Genomic DNA, 20611 nt, shown 5'->3' with positions numbered 1-20611 from the left:
AATTCAACGAAGCTAGCTACAGGGACCTTTATATATTCTCGTAGCACAGAATGAGACGGACACGGAAAGGCAAATCAGACAGACAGAGCTAACCTTATACGACAGATATATGTCCAGTTGACGCAGACGTACTGATACTCCTCAAAACCTCATAAGACACGTGTACATTGCTCGCCAGGCATTTACAAAACCGTGGAAACCACACGCAGAGACTCTTGAGGCTACACTGCTTAATTAGAAGGGTGTCCGTTCAACGCGAAGAAAGGTGATCGAACTCTTTTTTTTTATTGATAAAGAAATACTGGCGCATGCACTTGAATTTTGATGCCATAACGCCCTACGGACAAATTTTCGACCCACGAGCCATCTTAGACTTTCGGCTTAAAAAAGAAGACATTTCATGTCAATGGTTTTTAACTGGGAGAGGGGGCTACACGGTTTTGATCGTGTTGCGGCAAGACAGCGCGGGTTATTAGAACGCCTCTTCTACCGTTAAAATATGAGCATTTTAGCGTCGAGGTAGTGACGTACTCTATCCGCTCTTTTTTTTTTTTTCAGATGAGCCCTACGGCTGTCTTCTAATTTCCAAAGAGCCAAACGTTTCATTTTTTCCCTTTACCCATCGGCATTGACTGCGCATGGGCGGCAATCATACGTGCTTCTGTCACGAAACAGACGCTAGTGCTCCAGAGGCGCCCAAACAGCCATGGCTGAAGAAAGTAACAGTGGACACACGCCTCCTGCGTTTAACTTCGACGACGAAGCAATGCCGAGCACAAGCCAGGAATTCTTCGAAGGCGCTTCGGGCACTTCAGACTGTAGCACTACGTGAGTCTTGCCGCTGGTAAAAAGTCTCGACGAATATTGTTCCCGTAGGGAATGACCCGGAACGCAGGCGTTGATAGCTATAGATTTGTTCTTACTTCAAGGCAGGCCTTTGACTGACAACTTCAGCCTGCGTACGTGGGCGAAATGTTTAACTTTTTTCGCACGTCGATGCGCGGCTGATGCCAAAATATCGTCAAGGTAAGCACAGATGCGGCTGCTTGTCGTTAAGGTCCAAAGGAATGTCACTGCGGGCAGCAAGTGCTTCTATCGAAGAACATGTTTGTCGCTCGTGTTTGGTCACCGCGTCGCATACCTGTTCCGGTAGCCCAGTGGCTAAGGCATTGTGCTGCCGAGTTCGAGGTCACCCCTGTTATTCCTGGAGCCACGGCCTATCAACGCTGATGGTGAAATGCAAAAAGCACACACTGGTCTACGTGCCAGCTAAAGAAACCCACGCAGTGAAGCAAAATTTCGTTCATGTAAGGCTTTTCGAATGCTGCGAACTATGAAATTTTAAAGGCATATTTTTCCAATGGTCCCCTTTGAGCTAAATAAACGTCCGTCACAAAAACATGCGCAAAACATTGGTAGGCGGGAGCCGCGGAGCTACCAAAACCGAAGTAAATCAGGTACGTCTGACGTACCTTTAGATTCTGGGATTCACGTACACACGACGTACCTTTCGACACAGCGATCACAACATGGCCCGTCAGTGCCCACTGCTTCACGTGACTTCCCGCCCTGGCAGCCAGCGTGGGAGCGTAAACAAACTAGCGTATGGGCATGGCCAGCGCGCGACCACATTCCGCCATTCCGGCACTATAGAGAGAAACGCATACAAAACGAGCAAAGAAACTACTCATCTGTAGTAGGGCGGGCGATTCCTGAAATGCCATCGCGTACGGGGTGGCTGTCTCGGACGACTGATTCGCCCCCTTTACGAGAGTTTCTTTAACGCATAACGTAAGAACTCTTTCGCACCGTTCATTCGTGCTACACATCGCGCGGCTGTCAGCTCGATGATGTCTCTTCCTTTTATAGCTGAAGGGAAACTTATAAGTATATTTAAGTTCTATGTGAGGTTTTACAGAGTAAGCTTCGACAACTTTTTTTTTACTGCTGCAGTAAAGAAGTCGCCAGTAAGAGTGATTTGCGGTATACAACTACAGAAGCCCGCCCCTTCATTTGCGTTTCTTTTTTCTGAGGCTTATGTCTGCCGTTGTGGCTTGTTCATGCCCCGCAGCTCAACCTAATTTTTCCGAGAGGCAGCTGTGAAGGAAACTCAAAAGAACGCATTTTTGTCGTAATGCAGTGAGTCATATGGGCTTGTTGGTACAATATCGTGAGCCTCATAGCGCGTGGAAAGACAAAAACGCAAGGAACACGTGACACACACATGTCACGTCTTCCTTTCAACCTTGCCTTTTCACGCGCTTTAAGCCTCACATTTTTCTCACATATGATAAATGTCAAATGACTGCGTCCTTCTCTTTTCAAGCGCTCAAAATGAGTGTTCCCTAAGAGGCAACTGTCGGTTCACTGTTATTCTGTGGGAGCCATGTTGCTCCTAATTTTAATTATTTTAAAGATTGATTGCTCATGGCGCGGATCCACGATTCGTATTGGAATTGCTTTGAACATCCTAATACCACCGCGGCGATTGCGAATCCAAGTGGCCGCGCAACGAGCATCTCTTTTTATTGCAACCCTGCTTTGAATCAAAGCATGCAAGGAGTTCATGCACCCTCTTTTTTTGAGCCTCACCCTATTTCATAGAACCATTAGACAAAAATATTCCAGATAGCATATTCCAAAATTATCATTGCGATCCTCCTCCATGAGTTATTGGCACCACGACAACTTGAAAACCGAACACGTATAGCCAACTACAAAGCACTAATCAGAACCGTTGTAAGTGAACATAAACATAAGTTCTAAAGTAATCTAAACTAAACTCGATTTGCATGTTCATGCAAGTCAGAGGCGTATCCTCTACGATCGATGATCGGGCTCCCCACTCCATGTATTGCACAAGGTTCCCCTTGTTCGAGCCAGAAGTGAGCATAGGGATAAATTAAACTTTACATGTATCACATTCGTTAACAAAATAGCAGTTGCTTTGTTCCAAATTGTGCTTTCACCAAACTTTCTGCGAATGTTTCCTTCCTTATCTGTACAAAGATTCCGATTATAATACATATGTACAATTCTAGGATTTGCGATGACTCCTTCGAAGACCTGTGGAACGCGATGAACAGCCACAACGATGCCACGGACGTCACTGGTGTGTTCGGCACGGCCTTCGACTATCAATACCACTTGCGAAGACCCTTGACCACCCTCAAAGTCAAGAAAATTGACATAGGCCACTACAGCTGTGCATTTACTGCACAAAAGGACAGACTTTACGCGCGTCACCGTGTCGGTTACCGTGTCAGTTACCGTAAGAACAGCCCTAATGCGAATTAACAGGATAGCAGATTGGGAAAATTGGTGCCTTAAAGCCATACAGCGTGAAAGCCATACTTGGACAACACGAATGATAAGGACATAGTTTACAAATTTCTAGCTCTGCCCCGCTCCCCCCCCCCCCCAACAAAAAAGAAAAATGATATCACAGCTCTGTAAAACTGTATGTGCTAGAGCACCTAAGGCGGCCGAAATTGATTCATAAATACTAAGTTACAGGACTTTTGAATGTTTGCGAGCGCTTTGCAAGTCCTACCCACAACATTGTAATATATTGCAGAGCACTGCATATATCATTTCGAAAATTTTAGGTATATTATTAGATGCTGTTTCCAAAACTGTCTCATCCTTTTATCGCTCGATTACATCTGAAAGCTTGATATTGCTCACCTTTTAGAAATTCAACATTGAAAGATATTTATAAAAACATTCACCGCCAAAACAAAACTTCGTTTGCTCAAGTCACTACATTTGAAGTTTTTCCTTTAAGTGAAACAGACCTCAGCAAATTTAGTGCAATGGTTACGGCGTATTTCTAACGTATTTAGACAATCTCCCAAGCTAAACTTTAGTTTTCTGCGCTACTATGGAACTTTACTATAACGAGAACGCGGCCTTTATGGTTAAGGCAAGTTAGGTTAGTGCAAAAGCTTGCTTATGGAATTTTGCATATTTCCCATCGCCACCTTAGTAAAACCTGAAATATGCCTATTGCTGGAAATGTAGAGCCAAGATTTAACTCCGATTAGACACACAAAAATATGTGCAGGACGCTTTAGCTTTGCCTTCAAGAGTGGAACGCGATACCATTCCAAGATCCCTGGCTGCTTCTCGCGCTTCCCGGTAACTGCATCTTATGTAACAGTAATGTTTACCGGGAAACGCTGGCCGCATACGCTATGCACGAAAGCGAGCTTTCTGGTAGAAACGCGGCTTCTTGCGTGGGCCGCTTATGGTCGGAGGCCAGCGCCATCTGGACGCCGCTCCATAAGTGGTAGAAACGCTGGGAAATGGGTTTGTGTTTGAGTGTCCGCTTAAAAAAATATTTTCTCGTGTATTCAAATTACAATCTTACGCTATCATGTCTGTAGGTTGTGTGTAACTCGCAATTTACGGTGTTTCCGACGCATTTTACTTAAATTCGCTAAGTTCAGTAACGCCTTTGCGCTACACGAAAGGCCTGCGTGGTTCGGTATGCCTGATTCGGAATGATGTTTTGCTCACAAGACGGTCAGCGCCGGTGCCGGACGCAGACACCGGATTTTCTGCGACACGATGCCCGTAGAGCTATCGCGTTAAAAATGCGTACTGTTGTCCTAGCGTGGAACACTATCGTGTTCTATTCTAGTGTAATAAATACAGCACGTACTTTTGAAGAAATCCAACGTTGCATAATTTCCGCCAAGCACGTCTGTTTCGTCATATGTATTGAAGGCACATTGCCAGAAATAGCACCACACACGGAAGTCCTGAAGTCAGGTTATCCTGTCACTAAGCTTCAACTAATCGTTGTTGTTATTTTTTTTCAGCACGCACTGTTGACGCTCGCTGAATGACCCTTGCACAGTGACGAGCTAACACCTCTGTTATTCTATCAGGCCATACACATCTCACTGAAAGCGGAATCGCCAGTGCCCAACCTGCGGAGTTCAGGAGCAGCGTTGAACATGCACAGACCAGTACAAGCCGCGCAGGCATGGGGGAAGCATCGGTCATTCCGGGAAACATTGCTAGGTGAGCCCACGTGTGGAAAAAATTTTTTGCATAAAGCAAATCACAGACAGTGCGTAATGCTGCCCGTGGTGCAACTGTGCCTCCATTGTCTAACTTTTTTCTATGGAGGAGATCTCTGATGCGTGAAATGCGCACAATAACAACCGTTGTTACAAACACGGGTTATGGTGTAGGTGGTGCTAACATGCCTGTCATGCTCAGAACTCTTGCAAGTTTGTGAAATGCGTACGTACTAAACCATATTCGTTTGCAAAGTTACTAAAGAGAAAGGCGTCCGTCTAAAGACGAAATTAAATTATGGGGTTCTACGTGCCAAAACCACTTTCTGATTGTGAAACACGCCGTAGTGGAGGACCAGGGGTTCTTTTACCAGGGGCTCTTTAACGTGCCCCTAAATCTAAGTACACGGGTGTTTTTGCCTTTCGCCCCATCTAAATGCGGTTGCCATGGACGGGATTCGATCCCGCGACCTCGTGGTCAGCAGCCTAACACCATAGCCACTGAGCAACCACGGCGGGTGCCTAAAGCAATCGAGCAAGGCAGTGACGGCCCATATTGCTTAAGTGACGTTCATTTCAGAGTGCAGCGACAAATCTTAGACTTTCGATGATTCGACTGTATGCCACATGCTCAAATATTGTACCGCTTTGCTATGACTTTCACTTACGAAAGTGACCTATGAGCCCGGACGCATGATGACGGTATGACGCTAACGCAATGATAATGAAATAAGAATGAATGATATTACTAGGTAGCCGGATCGAATCTGGGCCACGGTGGCCGCATTTCGATGGGGCGAAATGCGAAAATATCCGTGTAGTCAGATTTAGGTGCACGTTAAAGAACTCCAGGTGGTCAAAATTTCAGGAGGCCCCCACTGTGGCGTGCCTCATAAACAGGTCGGGGTTTTGGCACGTAAAACCTCATAACTTAATTGTAATTTTAAGGAATGATATTGATGTAATGGTAAAGTCGTACGATGGCGACGCCATAACGACAATTACAGGCGCATTCTGAAGCCATGATGGAGGTATGACAAAGACTACGTGACGACCACGGTAAAGCAATCCCATAAAAAAGCGATAATGACGACGACGGCACCGCACAGGTGGCATGATGACTATACCGTATGACATCAAATTCATGATAGCGTCTGTGTGACAACGACGCAATGACAGCTATGGCATGACATCGACGGCATAATCCCGACACAATTGCGACAGCACAACTGCCGCAGAATAACGAACAACAAATGACGTCGACGCATCAATGAGGGTGGTGTCACGGCTTGACGGCAATGGGATTACGACACTGAAGTGATGACTGCGGCGGCTGCTGTGAATGGCACCCGCGCGTCACCCACGCGCTGCCTCTCGCGATCTCCCGTTTCGCGAGGTAGTCGCGCCACATTTGGCTCCGTTTGCAACGCGCCGCGCTAGAATATGTCCGCGCCAGCCAATATATCGCGAAATGAAAACACGTATGCAGCTGCGCTCAAATTAGGCATTCGGCAGTATCATAATTGTCGGTGCAATTTTTTGTTAGATAAGGATTTTAGGTTTTTATTTGTTGTTCTACCCCGACAACTAACCAATGCTTTTGGTCGAATTAAGGTCGACATTGATCGTGCGAAGAATTCTGCCTAAATGTTAATTTATGTATTTCCTGAGTAAAAATTTCTTTTTTCTTCACAAAATGATAAATTTTTACTTAATTTTATCGATTTACATTATGTCGTTTATTTACCTCCTTTTACTTATTAAGCACATAATGCAATGTAGATACCACCTAAGCCAGTAGAGTTAACGAAAACTTGCAACGTAACATCACGTTGTTCGAATCGTGGCACATATTTGGCTGAGTCACCACAACAAAAGTAACAGAATAAATGCGACTGCGCAATCCAAATTTAAAACAGCGGCAGTGGCGCACACAGAGAATAGAAACAACGGGATGGCGCGCTGCCTCTCAAGGTCAGATTTACAATTATGTTAGCACATAAACTCGCCCAACTGTTCCTACTGTTCATATACAAATTTATAAAATATAGAAAGCAGAAGGTATAGCTTGAAATGTTCATTATTTTAATTAGGAAAAACAAGCAGGTGCCACCGAAGCAAAAGAAATAAAACAATAGAGGTAATCTATGTTGCAGTAAAGCAGATTACAATCAGTGTTGAAATGTAGATTTGAAGACTGAGATTGAAGAAGCAGAAAATTTCATTGTCGGCATATTTCATCCACTGGGCGTTTCAACATGAACGCACTTGTATTCAACCTATTAGCACACGCGGTGTATGCTGAAATAGATTATGCACATGTCAGTTGTTTCGTGTGCTGTGCGGGAGCGATAAATCGTACGCATGTGCGTCAGTGTTAACCAACTTCATACAAATATAACAGATACATTAAAGTCCGGTAACTTAAACATAAGGCCGGTGAGGCAAAAGCAACAGTTTGGTTTAGGACGATTGCTTATCGTATTGCCTGTTGCCTAAGGGCGACCAATGTATTTTGAAGAGCAAACAAAGTGCTGGGCAAGCTGGCCCTCTTCCCGCTCCGAGTAGTTCGGCCAATGAAACCACTTCTAGTGTTGTTTTAAAGGTTCCTTTAACACTGAAATCTATATTACAGGGCTCCGAATATTTTTTTAAAAAGCAAACAAAAAGTAACCATATGCTGCCCTTTGCCATTTGAGAACAATTGCAGTAGGACGTAGCGTTTCAGCTGCGCTCATGATGTACAGTGTATCCGTCATCGGACATCTTTAAGGCGGAAAGCCTTAGATCTCTGTTTCAAGGCGCGCTGTGATTGCACAGAAAATTAGAGTGCTCGTATCACTGTTGGCTTGTTCGTCGTCGTCGTCTTTCACATCGCTGCCACATCGACGCCACTCTTCATCATCATCATCCTGGTTACGCCCACTGCAGGGCAAAGGCCTCTCTCAGATTTCTTCAACTACCCCAGTCAAGTTCTAATTGTGGCCATGTTGTGCCTGCAAACTTCCTAATCTCATCCGCCAACCTAACTTCCTGCTGCCCCCTGCTACGCTTCCTTTCCCTTGGAATCCAGTTTGTAAACCTTAATGAGCATCGGTTATCTTCCCTCCTCATTACATGTCCTGCCCATGCCCATTTCTTTTTCTTGATTTCAACTAAGATGTCATTAACTCGCGTTTGTTTTCTCACCCAATCTGCTCTTTTCTTATCCCTTAACGTTACACCCATCTTTCTTCTTTCCATAGCGCGTTGCGTCGTCCTCAATTTGAGTAGAACCCGTTCCGTAAGCCTCCAGGTTTCTGCCCCGTTCGTGAGTACTGGTAAGACACGGCTGTTTTACACTTTTCTCTTGAGGGATAATGGCAACCTACTGTTCATGATCTGAAATTATCTGCCAAACGCACCGGAGCCCATTTTATTCTTCTGATCATTTGTCTCATGATCCAGATCCGCGGTCACTACCTGCCCTAAGTAGGTGTATTCCGTTACCACTTCCAGTGCCTCGCTACCTATCGTAAACTGCTGTTCTCTTCCGAGACTATTAAACATTACTTTAGTTTTCTGCAGATTAATTTTTAGACCCACCCTTCTGCTTTGCCTCTCCAGGTCAGTGAGCATCCATTGCAGTTGGTCCCCTGAGTTACTAAGCAAGTAACTATGCTGATTCGACGCCACTAACCATGCCAAAAAAGACAGTCAAATATTCCAGAGTCACTTAAGGCACTTGAACTCAGGATCTTGGATAGGAGTCGAATCGGCGCTCTTTGGCCAAACCTGGCCCTTGCGCCATTAAACACCACATATCATCATCATCAGGAGTCGAATCCACGACATTTGATGTTAATTATGGCGGATATGACTAAGGCCCAGTTAATTAAGGTAGCCTAATTAGGGCGCTCGAACCCACAACCTTTATTGGGAAAAAGAAGTAATAAGAAGCAAGAACGCATTCGGACGAAACTATCGACTAATTCGATGGCTCTCTCTTGAGCGCTCAGACATTAACTTCCACCATCTATGGCGTATGCTAATGTGACTGTCATGTTTTTTCATGCTGTTCTCACAATAAACTTGATCCTTAATTCAATTATCAGATAAGCAGCTGCGACTGGCATAGCAGAAGCAAACTTAGCACAGTTTGCAAAGAAATATTTATGAACTCCATCTTCGTTGAGGCGCAATTCATTCGATTCCATCCTCACATTCTGAAGTGTTCAAATTGACATTTGGCTATGAGACACAATCTGTTTTGTATTAGGAGCAAGGAACTTAAGCCTATAACTTCAAATACTACCAAAAATGCAATATATTTCTCACAGCTCCGGGAAACACCAGTCATGAATGTAATTAGCGCGAAAATACTACATTCTCCATGGCGATGCCGAACGACAACATGAGGGTACAAAGGGAAATTTTTCTAACATGAGCGCTGCTTTGCATCAGCCTTGCAGAAACCATCCGCACAGTGTCTCCTTTATCCCCCAACCTGTTTATTATTATTGCATAACAAATGTTCCATGGAGCATTTTATTCAGGAATTGTTAGGATTCTGCCACTGTGGTAAGCGGAGCACGCATGTTATGTAGGGAACTACACCTGGAGGCATGATACCCGTTGTAATTTCACTATTAAGCTGACGATTTTCGTTCAAGTGAAGGTAGGGGACGTTTCGACTACGGTGGATTAGTGCCCTGCACCAGATATTACCTCGAGTGTGCGGTGCGTTCTATGCCAGCCAGCGCAGTGTGCCTTTAGTGAGTACGAAACATTTCAAGTAGCCCGTTTACTAAACAGTACTTCGCCTTTCTTGAACTTTGTTTTAACAACATGTAATTTCAATTTTTCGCCACAGCTCTATCTAACACCAACATGTTTATTATTTGCAACATTTCTGGCAATGCCTGGCGTTACCAGTGGAACACTCAGCAAAGGCCAATAACCGACGGTACTTACAACGTCGACGGTACGTAGGCCTAGGTCACTCGCCTTTACAACAAACAAGGAAGATAGCTCCAACATGTTGCGGGTCAGAAGTGTACTTATGGCGTATAAAGAGACAAGTTACCAGCACCGCCAACATTGTTTCCGCATGAGCGACTTCATCAATGTGCTTAGAAAGAAATGTGTGTCCCCTTTCCCACAGCCCCAGTGTAAGTTAGCAAACCGGCTCCTCGTCTGGTTGACCTCCCTGCCTTTCCTGTCCTTCCTCTCTCTCTCTGTCTGCGCTGATGGGAACACATGCAAATTGATATGACATCGTGCAGTTCAAGATTTCGAACGAATTTGTGCTTATATGACTGAATTGCGAATGCACACGCCTAGATGGTCAGGTCAGAAAGCGAGACTAGGTTCGATGCCGTGATCAATTCACTGGCAACTGGAACCAGTGGTGCGTGCCAATGGTCTGCAATTTTGTTTAGCAAGGATAATCTCAGTGGCTCCATCGCGCTACGTTTAGGTACCTTTTTCTTTGAACCGATGAAACTTAGAAGAGAAAATGTTTTGATACCATCGCAGCGTGTGATTTGAATTTAGGGTGGCGTTTAAGGTGTCTACTATAGCGGAGGGTTGTAACGGTGCTGTAACATTTTCGGCACAGCGTGACAATTGTTCACGTGTAGCATGTAATCAGCAGCCGACATATCCCACTGTATACAAGTCCCAGTTTACAATTTGGGGCAGCCCAAATCATTTTGTACTGAAACCCTTATTTTATACCCATAAAGAAAGCAACAAATGCAACGTAAACATCCCAAAATAATGAAACCGTAACTCAGTAAGACAAAATTATTTGCAAGGTATTTCGCTCTGTGAGCATAAATCATTAACAGGTATCCCCACCATATGCTTTTGAAACTTTAACGAGCTTCAATCTCATTGATAGATTAAGAATCACAGTACACAATGATTTCGAATAAGTGTGGCACCACTTGAAAATTATACCGCTGTGTTAACAAGAAAGTCTACATCTTGCTGATACAACGGCCTTCCAAACTGAATGGTCTATTCTGTAAGCTGATTATCATTCTATAGATATATCAAGCATATTCCGTTCTGCCAGTATCTGTGCAACCTATTTCATAACACTGACTGATACGCGTTGAGAGTTTAATAACGTGACTAGCAAAAGTGAGTATGCTGGAATTTAAAAATGAACTCCATAAATTACGCCTAATCAATCGCACTGTAGTTCATTGGATGTCAAAGCTATTGCAACTCGTATCTTTCGTGATCTGGTTGGGAATTGGCGTTTAATGCTTTTGTGACCTACGAAGGCGTTGACACTATGGCAGTGGGTGTAATAATGTGATTATCATTCTTAGCCGGCTTTCTTTAAATCAGATTGTATATAAACGTGTATTCAGCAATACGGCGTGCCCTTCATTGTTTTGTAGAGAGCTTCCTCGCATCCTGACAAGGGTGATGCCGTATTCACGTATTCTAATCTCTCCGGTTTTCCTTTTTTTGAATGTCATGCAGTTTCTGCGCACTTCGGGAACACGCGCTACTAGCTACAATCCTTGCAGCGCTATCGGCACATCCCACACTTTTAAAGCAATTTCACGCTTACCGTTGCATCATTTAATGACGTTGCCCCGTGAATTAAGACTTTCATATTACTTTCCAACTAATCTTCTGTCTGCAACACGTGTCTTAGATGATCTCATTGACCAATCGTTGTTGATGTTCCGTTGATAGTCTGTTGGTGGCATACACAAGGCCATTCGCGAGGACAACCGTTTTCAATTTCTTAATGAGCTGATAAATATTTGCATTGCTTACCGCCTGCGCTTAGGAACTTCAGCCGCAGGCGTGGCCAAATGGGGTTCGGATACCCAGTTTCTGAAAGGCGAGTACGTCGTGAAACATGTATGTGTCATAGGAGGTCAAGAATCTCTGATCAGGCTTAAAAAATTATAATTCCTCGGTAGAAATCTGCCCTCTCAATTCTGCTTTATCCTCCTCTGTAACGCGTTAGGTGTAGTGCTCGTAATAGTTTAGCTAAAGGAAAGAACTCCACCATGTATCTAATGCGCCTATATCTAGATAATACAGCAATTATGGTGGGTCAAGGGTTGCACGCACAAGAAATCGACATGTCCTATTTTCCTTCGAACACTCTCCTATTGTGTCCGCGATATAACATAGAGCGTAATAATCTTGAGAAGAATTAAGCTCGTCCTCGGTATCCCCATCGCTGAGCACGAAGTTCTGGCGTCGATTCAAGACATAGTCATATATGGAAAAAGCATAGACTCCGGTATCCCTGCAGTAGGGTTCGCCCACAGCTAAAACTCCTTGCCTCGCACCGTCGATAATATTGAAGCATTCATTTCCTATGAATTGCCCTTGCAAAGCGGGGACTGAAGACCTTTGCTGTACTTTTGTACCGTACAGGTGTGACTGACAATGGTAACACGAGTTACCTGCACCTGGGGTTCAGCACCAGCATTGATCACGCAATGCCCAGCACAAGCCGCACAGGCATGGAGCAAGCACCTGCCATTACAGAAGGCGGCGCCAGGTGAGCCCACATCTAGAAAATTTTAATTCCAAAGAGACTCAGTGACAAGAGGGATGGCTACCCGGGGAAAAATCATGACTGTACTCGCTAATTTCTCCCGGTAAGGGCCAGCTCTGTTGCCCGAAACCGGCGCTGCATCAGCAGTTGTGAGTGTTCGGCATGCGGAGCTTGACATGACATACGTAATAGTTGTAAGAGCGCGACTGGACACGGACAGAGGAAAAAAAAAACAGGCAGCTTGTTACTCCTTTTAGACCTGAAAGCACGCGTTCAGGATGGTTACCTTGGGGACTCACTCCCCCTGTGAAACATATGGACATATTGGGGAGGAGGATGTTCATCTAAGAGATAGATGTCAAAATGAAACAGAGCATATCTATGTTTACCGAGGCCGTGTACGGTGGATACGCATGCAGTAAGAAAAGTGGCCGAAAGTATTCCATACTTCCACACTAAGGCTTGCCTCATAATGAGATGAGATGAACATAGTAAGGAGCGAGATGTTCATCTAAAAGAAAGCGCTTACGATTACACAGAAGATGTGTAAGTGTACCGAGGCAATGTAGCTTAAGTGCGCTGGTAATAAGCAAAGCGGTCGAAATTATTCCGTGCTCTCACAATACAGCCTGCAACATAATGAGATCGTAGTTTTGGTGCATAAAACCCCCAGAATTCAGCTTTTTTTTAATTTTAATGTCACTCCCTTCATCAAACGCTTCCAAGGCCATAAGAGGAAAGTTATTAGGTAACGGCTATTGAATAAGTTGCTTAGCCGCACATATCTCAGTAAGAGAACATGAATTTTTGGGGGAAGTTCTCACCCTGATTGATACGTAGCTATGATATGTCAACTACTAGGACTACTGAGCAAGCGAGTCTTGTACCTGTAATACGACAAGTTGCAGTGCTTGTGTAAAGTGCAAGCACCCTGACCAGTCCAGTCCACACAGTTTGCCCAGAATTCGCCATTCCTTCATTCTTTCCACAGAGAAGGTAAGAAATAAATGGTAACAGCTACATCAATATGCTCGTCTCGATTTCGCCTGTGTTCAAGAACTTCACACCAAAACGTCGCGTTATGCAATTATCAGTGTAAGATTTCCCCACAAAAATGAAGACATGAAAACATGAAGCGGGAAATGCTGACCAAGCACACTTGCTCTCCCCTCTGCTTTTCGCGTTCGCGCGCGCGTTCGCGATTGTTTCACAGATTCGCTTAGTCATGCTGCGCTGAATTGGCAGTTCGCTTCACATACGCGTAATATTTTATAATTGCACATGTATGCCCCATTCATAAGTTCCTCAAAGGCTTGCGCGTCCATTATTCGCGCATTAAAGCCATTGGTCTGATGTCAAAGATGTGCGTGACCATTTAAATAAACGCGCGCTTACAATCGCACACACAGCGTTGTGGGAGCGCATACCATAGTATCGCCCTTGGAATTTATACAGAAAGTCACGGCGATGGTGACGCCGACGGCATAACTGCGTCTGGGATGTCCATATACTTGTTGTTGCAATAAAGAATAAGCTCGCCGAAGAGCGGCAGAACAAGCCTTGGCAGGTGGGTTGAGACGTGTTGACAAACGAGGCTTCAGTTTCCGAGATGGCAAGATGGGTGTAGATTAGTTTGTCATTAACAATCGTTAAATAGCCAGCGTAACTGTGTGGGTTCGCAAGCGTGTGAGATCTTCTGCCGAATAGCCTCTCAAGTTTCAGGTGAGTGATGAATGGCCAATGATAGATCCTTCGTTATTTGCTGCATGCCACGGAATATTATTTGGCTTCCGTGCTGCTAATGTCACTCGGTACACACTGAGGCAGTTCCCTTACCTTATGCAAAGAGGGTTCCCGTGCACTTTGAACAAAAGCGGCGGCCTTGACATGACTTTCCGACATAAATCATACAGTCTATACCTTGCGGCACACATTCACAGAATATATATAGCCTTAAAAGCGAATGCGTCGGCCAGTGTTCCCGTAGGCGTAAGTTTAAATCGACTATTGTAGCGAGATACAAATCGTGGTCGGCGCTTAGGACATAACATTCTCTATTCCTTGCAAATACAGGTGCAGCATCGGTTTTTAGTGCACTATGTAGAAGAAAAACTTCCGCTGCGCCTTTGTATTCCATGCATGGAAATGCGGGATATTGAGACTTAGGATCGGCATCGTTTTTTGAAAGCCAGGACGTTTCGAAGACCAAGAGACGGCAAGCAGAAAAATCTGACGCCTTGGTTCGCAATGTCTTCCTGTCTTGACCTATGAAGTAGAAATCACTTGTAAAGAGTGGAAGCATCAGGGAACGTTCACACTGGCACAAGCACCTACAGTATCCTTCGCCGGCCCTCCTCATCACGCCATCGTTTTGACCGGGCATTTTAGAGGCCATTAAATTACGTGTTATGCGTGTCATTGGGCACGTGGTATAGCGTTGATTTAGGTATTACGTGAGCGTGTCTTGGAATATACACTGCCTAAATACTACTAACCTTACTTTCGTTTGTGTTTTAATAATATATTATAGATATAATAGCTTCGCCTTTCCGCAAAGACAGCGTCTATAATGGTACTCTTTCATTCCGATATCATATATCGCGCTAAATTATTTCAGTACAATATGCCTGTGCGCCTTAAGGATTTTGGAGGCAAACGTTTCCACACAGAACCTTCTCCTCGTCTGTTCGGTCGCCTAGTCGAAACGTTGGCTTCCGCTACAATCTTTGTCCAACCACTATTGCCTCAGTGTTCATGTGAATATCTGTCTTGTGTTGCAGAATTCCTGAGACAACCCGTGTTGACGAAGCGAACATGCAATACCACCTGGCTGATAGCACATCCACTGACTGCGGTAGGTGCGGGAATGTTTTCGGTCACTGGTATATCATGCCTTGCCGTCAAGGTGATTGAGGAAGCTAACGTTTGATAGCGCACGCAATGCATTTCAACAGTATGAATGAATGAATTCTGGTATTCTAGGCGTCGAAACCGTTATTTTATTATGAAGCGCATCGTAGTAGGGGACTCTGGATTTATTTTGACCACCAGGACACCTTTAACGTGCCAACAATGTTAACTGCATCCCCGCTGTCTGAATTATGGTTGAGTAAATGTCATTCATACATCTTTCAGTTCTCGGCTGATCTAAGCTTTTCTTGCTTTGGTTAAGTCATTTTATTGCTTAATATGCTTTGCCTCATCCAATATGCAGCCCTTACCCTCTGAAAGCCAAGGCAGCAAGAATGTTCTCGTACCTTAATGATCTTGCTCTGCTAATGTAAATGTTCTTTGTCTCAGCGCTGATATGAGGATCTCCGAAAAAATTCGCGAAGATGTCCAGGTTTCATAGTAATGAATGGCAATTTTCTCTTTCGTGAACCATTCATCGCTTTTCACGGTTAACTGTTCAGGTCAAACCAGTACGCAGCGATTGTTCCGTACATGCACTTCTATGTCACCTTTTGTCGTAGGACATGCAGCACCGGCGTCTGGCGCTGAGTCGCTTATCGCAGAGCACAACCATTATCAAAGCGTGACAAGAAGCGAGTGAACAAATATCAGCCATTGCAAGGTCAACCAAGCTCCGGTCAAGGCAGAAAAGACAAGAATGAATACAGCAATCAACAGCTCCCGAAACATATGCATGTCTTTTTTGTAACATCACGTCGTACGTTCCCACTTTTGTTGTTTCAATTTAGAAAATTATTTCAGACGGCCGCAGTGCTTCCTGCGCGTTGCTATCACGGAATCCTCCAGCTTCGTTGTCGCACTATGTCAAATCGGCACCTCTGCTTTCAGGGCATACGCACAACACAGAAACCGGGAGCACTTCTTTCACACATCTGGTCTATAGCAGCAGCCCAGTCGCCAGTACAAGCTACGCCCACATGGAGGAACGATCGAACACTTTTGGAAACGATGCCTGGTGAGCCATGCTTTTGTATGAATTCCTTTCGATGGAGCAACTCACTGAAACGACACGAAACGTTGTCTATGACTCAATTTTACTTGCACTGACCAACTTGTGTGACAGATGGAAGTGTTGTTCCCTGAATTGCCAAATGTCATCTGCAGTTCAGACAATATGGCGCTGGCATGAACAGGACCCATTAGCACAGGATCTAAGGGAAGAATGACAAGAATAAATATAGGTAAACAAAAAATAGCATATTAGCAGCCATACACCAGACAATGTCCGTCCAGTGCATATAGGGCAGTAATTTAAAAATATATATACTGGAGAGAAAGCATATACTAGGCAATTGTGCATGTGTCCTTTTCTGTCCGTATTTTTTTTTCATTTCTGCCCTAAACGGTAGAGACGATGACGCCCCTACAATGCCGAAGCTCCACGCGCGCAAACTTCATGAAATTAACGCAGAAAAATGTCATGGACATGGAATCAAGAGAAACAAATACAGGTTTTTATGTTAGATTGACAAACGTTGCAATGAGCGTTGTACTGTATATTTGCACAACATGATCTTTAAAAAGCTTCTTCAGTGGCAGATTTTATGGATTCTGTGTTAAAACATCGAAATATTTCACATTACTCGACATGTATTTATTATGTATGTATTGAGTTATGACATATATCCAAGGATTCAATCCCTCTACCACCTCCTGTATTTGTTATAGATAACGTGAATAGTATAGTACGCAGTTGAAGCATTTCCAATTATGTTACTCCTCCTAAGGTACGAGGGGTCCTATAAAAAGGAAGCCTGTTTTAGTTCAGGTAATACGGTCTGTTTCTGTGCCAAACGACTCACTTCCCAGGGCGCGTTTCTGGACCTTTGCTGCAACATCGCGCTCAGGTTGTGCAAATAGCCTTGCTATAAACGCGCGATTTAGTTTGTCGAACTTTCAATGCCCAAAAATGTGTTTTGTCGTCCCGTTATTAGAGTCGCCCATATTCAGCTTCATTGTCCTTCTACTTGCAGGAACGCTACTGGAACTGGAGGAAGGGAAAGGCAAGAATTCTGCTATTTCTCTGGCAATGTTTCGAGCAAACAGGATGCCTCACATGGGCATGCCGACGGAGACACGGGCGATGCAGCCCACATTTTCAAAGCATCTGAACTAACGTCTGTAAAGAATTCGAAGTTCGTAAAACACTGCCGGAACACAACAGGCAAACAACACAAGTGCGAAAGGTGTGGGAAATCATTCGGCCAGGCTCGTAATCTGACTGTACATAGCCGCACGCACACGGGCGAGAAACCTCACAAATGCGAAATATGTGGAAAATCGTTTCGGCAGTCTGTCCACCTAAATAAACATAAGCACACGCATACAGGCGAGAAACCTCACAAATGCGATATTTGTAATAGAGCGTTCAACCAGTCTACTCATCTAACTAAACATAAGCGCACTCATACAGGCGAGAAACCCCACAAATGCGATATTTGTAATAAAGCGTTCACCCAGTCTAGTAATCTAAATAAACATAGGCGCACGCATACAGGCGAGAAACCTCACAAATGCGATATTTGTAATAAAGCGTTCACCCAGTCTAGTCATCTAAATAAACATAAGCGCACGCATACAGGCGAGAAACCCCAATAATGCTATATCTGTAATAGTGTTCCGCCAGTCTTCTCATCTAAATGACCATAAGCCCACACATACAGGCGAGAAACCGTACACTTGCGAAGCATGTGGTAAATCACTCGTGCGGATGACGGATCTCTGTAGGCACCAGTACGCTCACACGGACGAGAGGCCCAATGTATGCCCCAAATGTACTACACCATTTAAAACGAAACAAGAACTCAGGCGTCATCTTAACATCCCTTGTAGTGACAGAGCTTTCGTTTGCAAATTATGTAATGAATCGTTTTTAGACAACTCACGTCTCAGTCATCACCGCCAAAGCATACCCGGGTATAAAACACTGTCTGGGTCATATCACTACACGGAGAAAGAAACCCTCGACGGATACCTGTGCCAGAATAATACTTGCTACTTATGCGGAGATTCATTTGGAGACGAGGTTAGACTGACTGCGCACATCGTGACACATAGGGATGGGCAGCCGTAATATTCTCACTAGCACGCAAGTAAATTACCCACGGCTTTTGCATAACAACGTGACAGTGAAGTATTGCTGGGAAACAACGCTGACACACTTTCACAGGAGTGAGAAACTAACCAAACGTACCTGTGCAAAGGCCGGCTTCTTTTTACATTTAAAACTGTCTAGTAAAATGCATGATGTGATCGATGCCATCTGGTTTTTCAAAATTACGAGACAAAACGTCGTCGCCAGGAGTATTTGGGGTGCTTCAAGGTGGAAGTAAATTGCAGGTCCTGGCCAGCGCTTACTGCTCGCACAACTACATGTGTCATTCGCGAAAGCAGGTTTAGCACATTTATTTCAAGACAAATCCTCATGGGCTGCAAACTTGTGTTTTGTGTAAGCAGAAGGTCGAGACTGCCGCACAAGATCCTTGACTCCCCGTTCGATTAGATGTTTTTGCAAGTGTTTTGAAATGTACTAGTAAGCAAGCTCTAATGAACCCTCTGCTTAATGATTTTGCAGTGTGTTCAGAAGGGAACATCTCTCATTGAAAAGTAATCTGTCAAGTAAACTGTCATTAAGGAACTTCAGCCCTGCTGCCTTCCAGAGTCCGCTTTTACGACAATGTATAGACGCATCCAACGCATGCAAAAATTTATTTCGTTTAAAATTTGTCCAATGCATTGATTGTTTTGGTTCTCTTGGCTCTTGTATTCTTACCTAAAATCTTTCTTGGAAACCATAAACTAAGCTGATGACAGTGAGACTATTAGATTGAAATAATTTGGAGATTTATTATATTACGTGTTCTCGCACTACGAAAATTTTACTTGTTTTATTGTGGTGGCTTCATGTTTTCAAGGGCAGTCCTTCATCCACTTGGAAGACGTCTGTTATGGCTCCCACTGTTCTGTATTTAAAGCTGTGGAATTTTTTTAGTGTGGTGTGACAAACGCATCTGCGCGAGCAATGACAGGAAATGTGAGATGCAGGTTTTAGGCATATTGACACGCGCACTTGCATATCTCCTTCTTGTGAATGCGTTTCACCGGCTTACAATCACCGGTTACCACTCAGTGCATGACCCGCCTGCATGCATGAGATGATTCTCGAGGTTTCTTGTCGATTATATATTTTTTTCTACGTTCTAGTCTAACCTTGTGTAATCAGATTGCACGCGCGACGCTGATACAGTCCTGCATTCTGGAAGGCATGCAAGCACCAAGGATTGCGCTGGAATCTTCGATGATTCATGCGACGTTCGTTAGCCGTAAATCACTTGTTGGGTGATCGATGCTTGTGCCCAGAACTATCTTTCTGTCCGATTGCAACTTGTTTTGTGGGTTCACGTTCGCCCAATAAAGAGTATTTCGGGACACACGGTTCTTTGTGTTCTTCACTGCCACTACAACGCGACATCTCGTACACAAGCTTCTTTGTTACCGCATACACCATGCAAGCTGTGAAAACTGTGTAAACGTCGCCATGGGTCAGCGACCTAGCCGCAGACTACAACTACTGGAATAGTACGGACGTGTGCCCAAGAAAACTAGGAATACCGTGGCCCTGTGAGCAGTCGCACTGAAACACCCTATGTCGCCTACAACGATTGTTATGCAAAAACAAAGGGAGCCACCCATCTTCCGTAGATCATCATATCAAGTTCTGGAAAGCTGGCTGGAAACCTACGCCCTACGTTTAATAATTGAAACTGTGACGATAAGCTACGGCATGACTATATCTCATTGAATGACACCGCCTGGACCTGGTTCCAGAACCGAACGTTCAGCCTAAAACTGCGGGAGCTGTTTCGAAGCGTCTTCCTACAAGCATGCACGAGAGTCGTGCGCAAGGAGCGAGCCGAAGTTCTGCTCGAAACCTGCGTGCAGCTACCGAACGAGAATATCGCGATTATTACAGAAGAGATGAACCGTATTTACGTCGACCCGGTCATGTCTCGGAAGAAAACGTGTTTCCTCGTGCGTGGTTGGAAGCAATTGCTTCACGCCAGATTTAATTCGCAAGCTGGCCAAC

General features: G+C 44.4%; 1 protein-coding gene across 2 annotated transcripts; it reads left to right on the top strand.

Annotated features, from left to right (window-relative positions):
* The first annotated feature begins 481 nt into the window (after positions 1-481).
* Positions 482-19577, top strand: LOC135905834 (zinc finger protein 501-like). Of its 2 annotated transcripts, XM_065436872.2 has the most exons (7): positions 482-828; positions 3042-3112; positions 4896-5031; positions 12429-12555; positions 15333-15457; positions 16354-16480; positions 17499-19577. In XM_065436872.2, exons 2-7 carry the CDS (start codon positions 3095-3097, stop codon positions 18121-18123), a joined length of 1158 nt encoding a protein of 385 aa, XP_065292944.1. In that variant the 5' UTR covers positions 482-828; positions 3042-3094; the 3' UTR covers positions 18124-19577. The 2 variants fall into 2 exon arrangements, with proteins under 2 accessions (XP_065292944.1, XP_070384831.1); XM_070528730.1 differs by lacking the exon at positions 17499-19577 and having other exon boundaries at positions 484-828; positions 15333-15410; positions 16354-16481.
* Positions 19578-20611: the final 1034 nt, after the last annotated feature.

Source organism: Dermacentor albipictus, unplaced genomic scaffold, assembly GCF_038994185.2.
Source record: "Dermacentor albipictus isolate Rhodes 1998 colony unplaced genomic scaffold, USDA_Dalb.pri_finalv2 scaffold_14, whole genome shotgun sequence".
Lineage (NCBI taxonomy): Eukaryota > Metazoa > Arthropoda > Arachnida > Ixodida > Ixodidae > Dermacentor > Dermacentor albipictus.
The sequence above is the reverse complement of the archived record's forward strand: the minus strand, read 5'-3'. Positions and strand labels throughout refer to the sequence as shown.

Bases quoted from the DNA above. Each gene is read 5' to 3' on its own strand.
- LOC135905834 (XM_065436872.2), top strand. The intron at 5,032-12,428 runs GTGAGCCCACGT...TGTACCGTACAG, and splicing joins ATTCCGGGAAACATTGCTAG to GTGTGACTGACAATGGTAAC. The intron at 16,481-17,498 runs GTGAGCCATGCT...TTCTACTTGCAG, and splicing joins ACTTTTGGAAACGATGCCTG to GAACGCTACTGGAACTGGAG.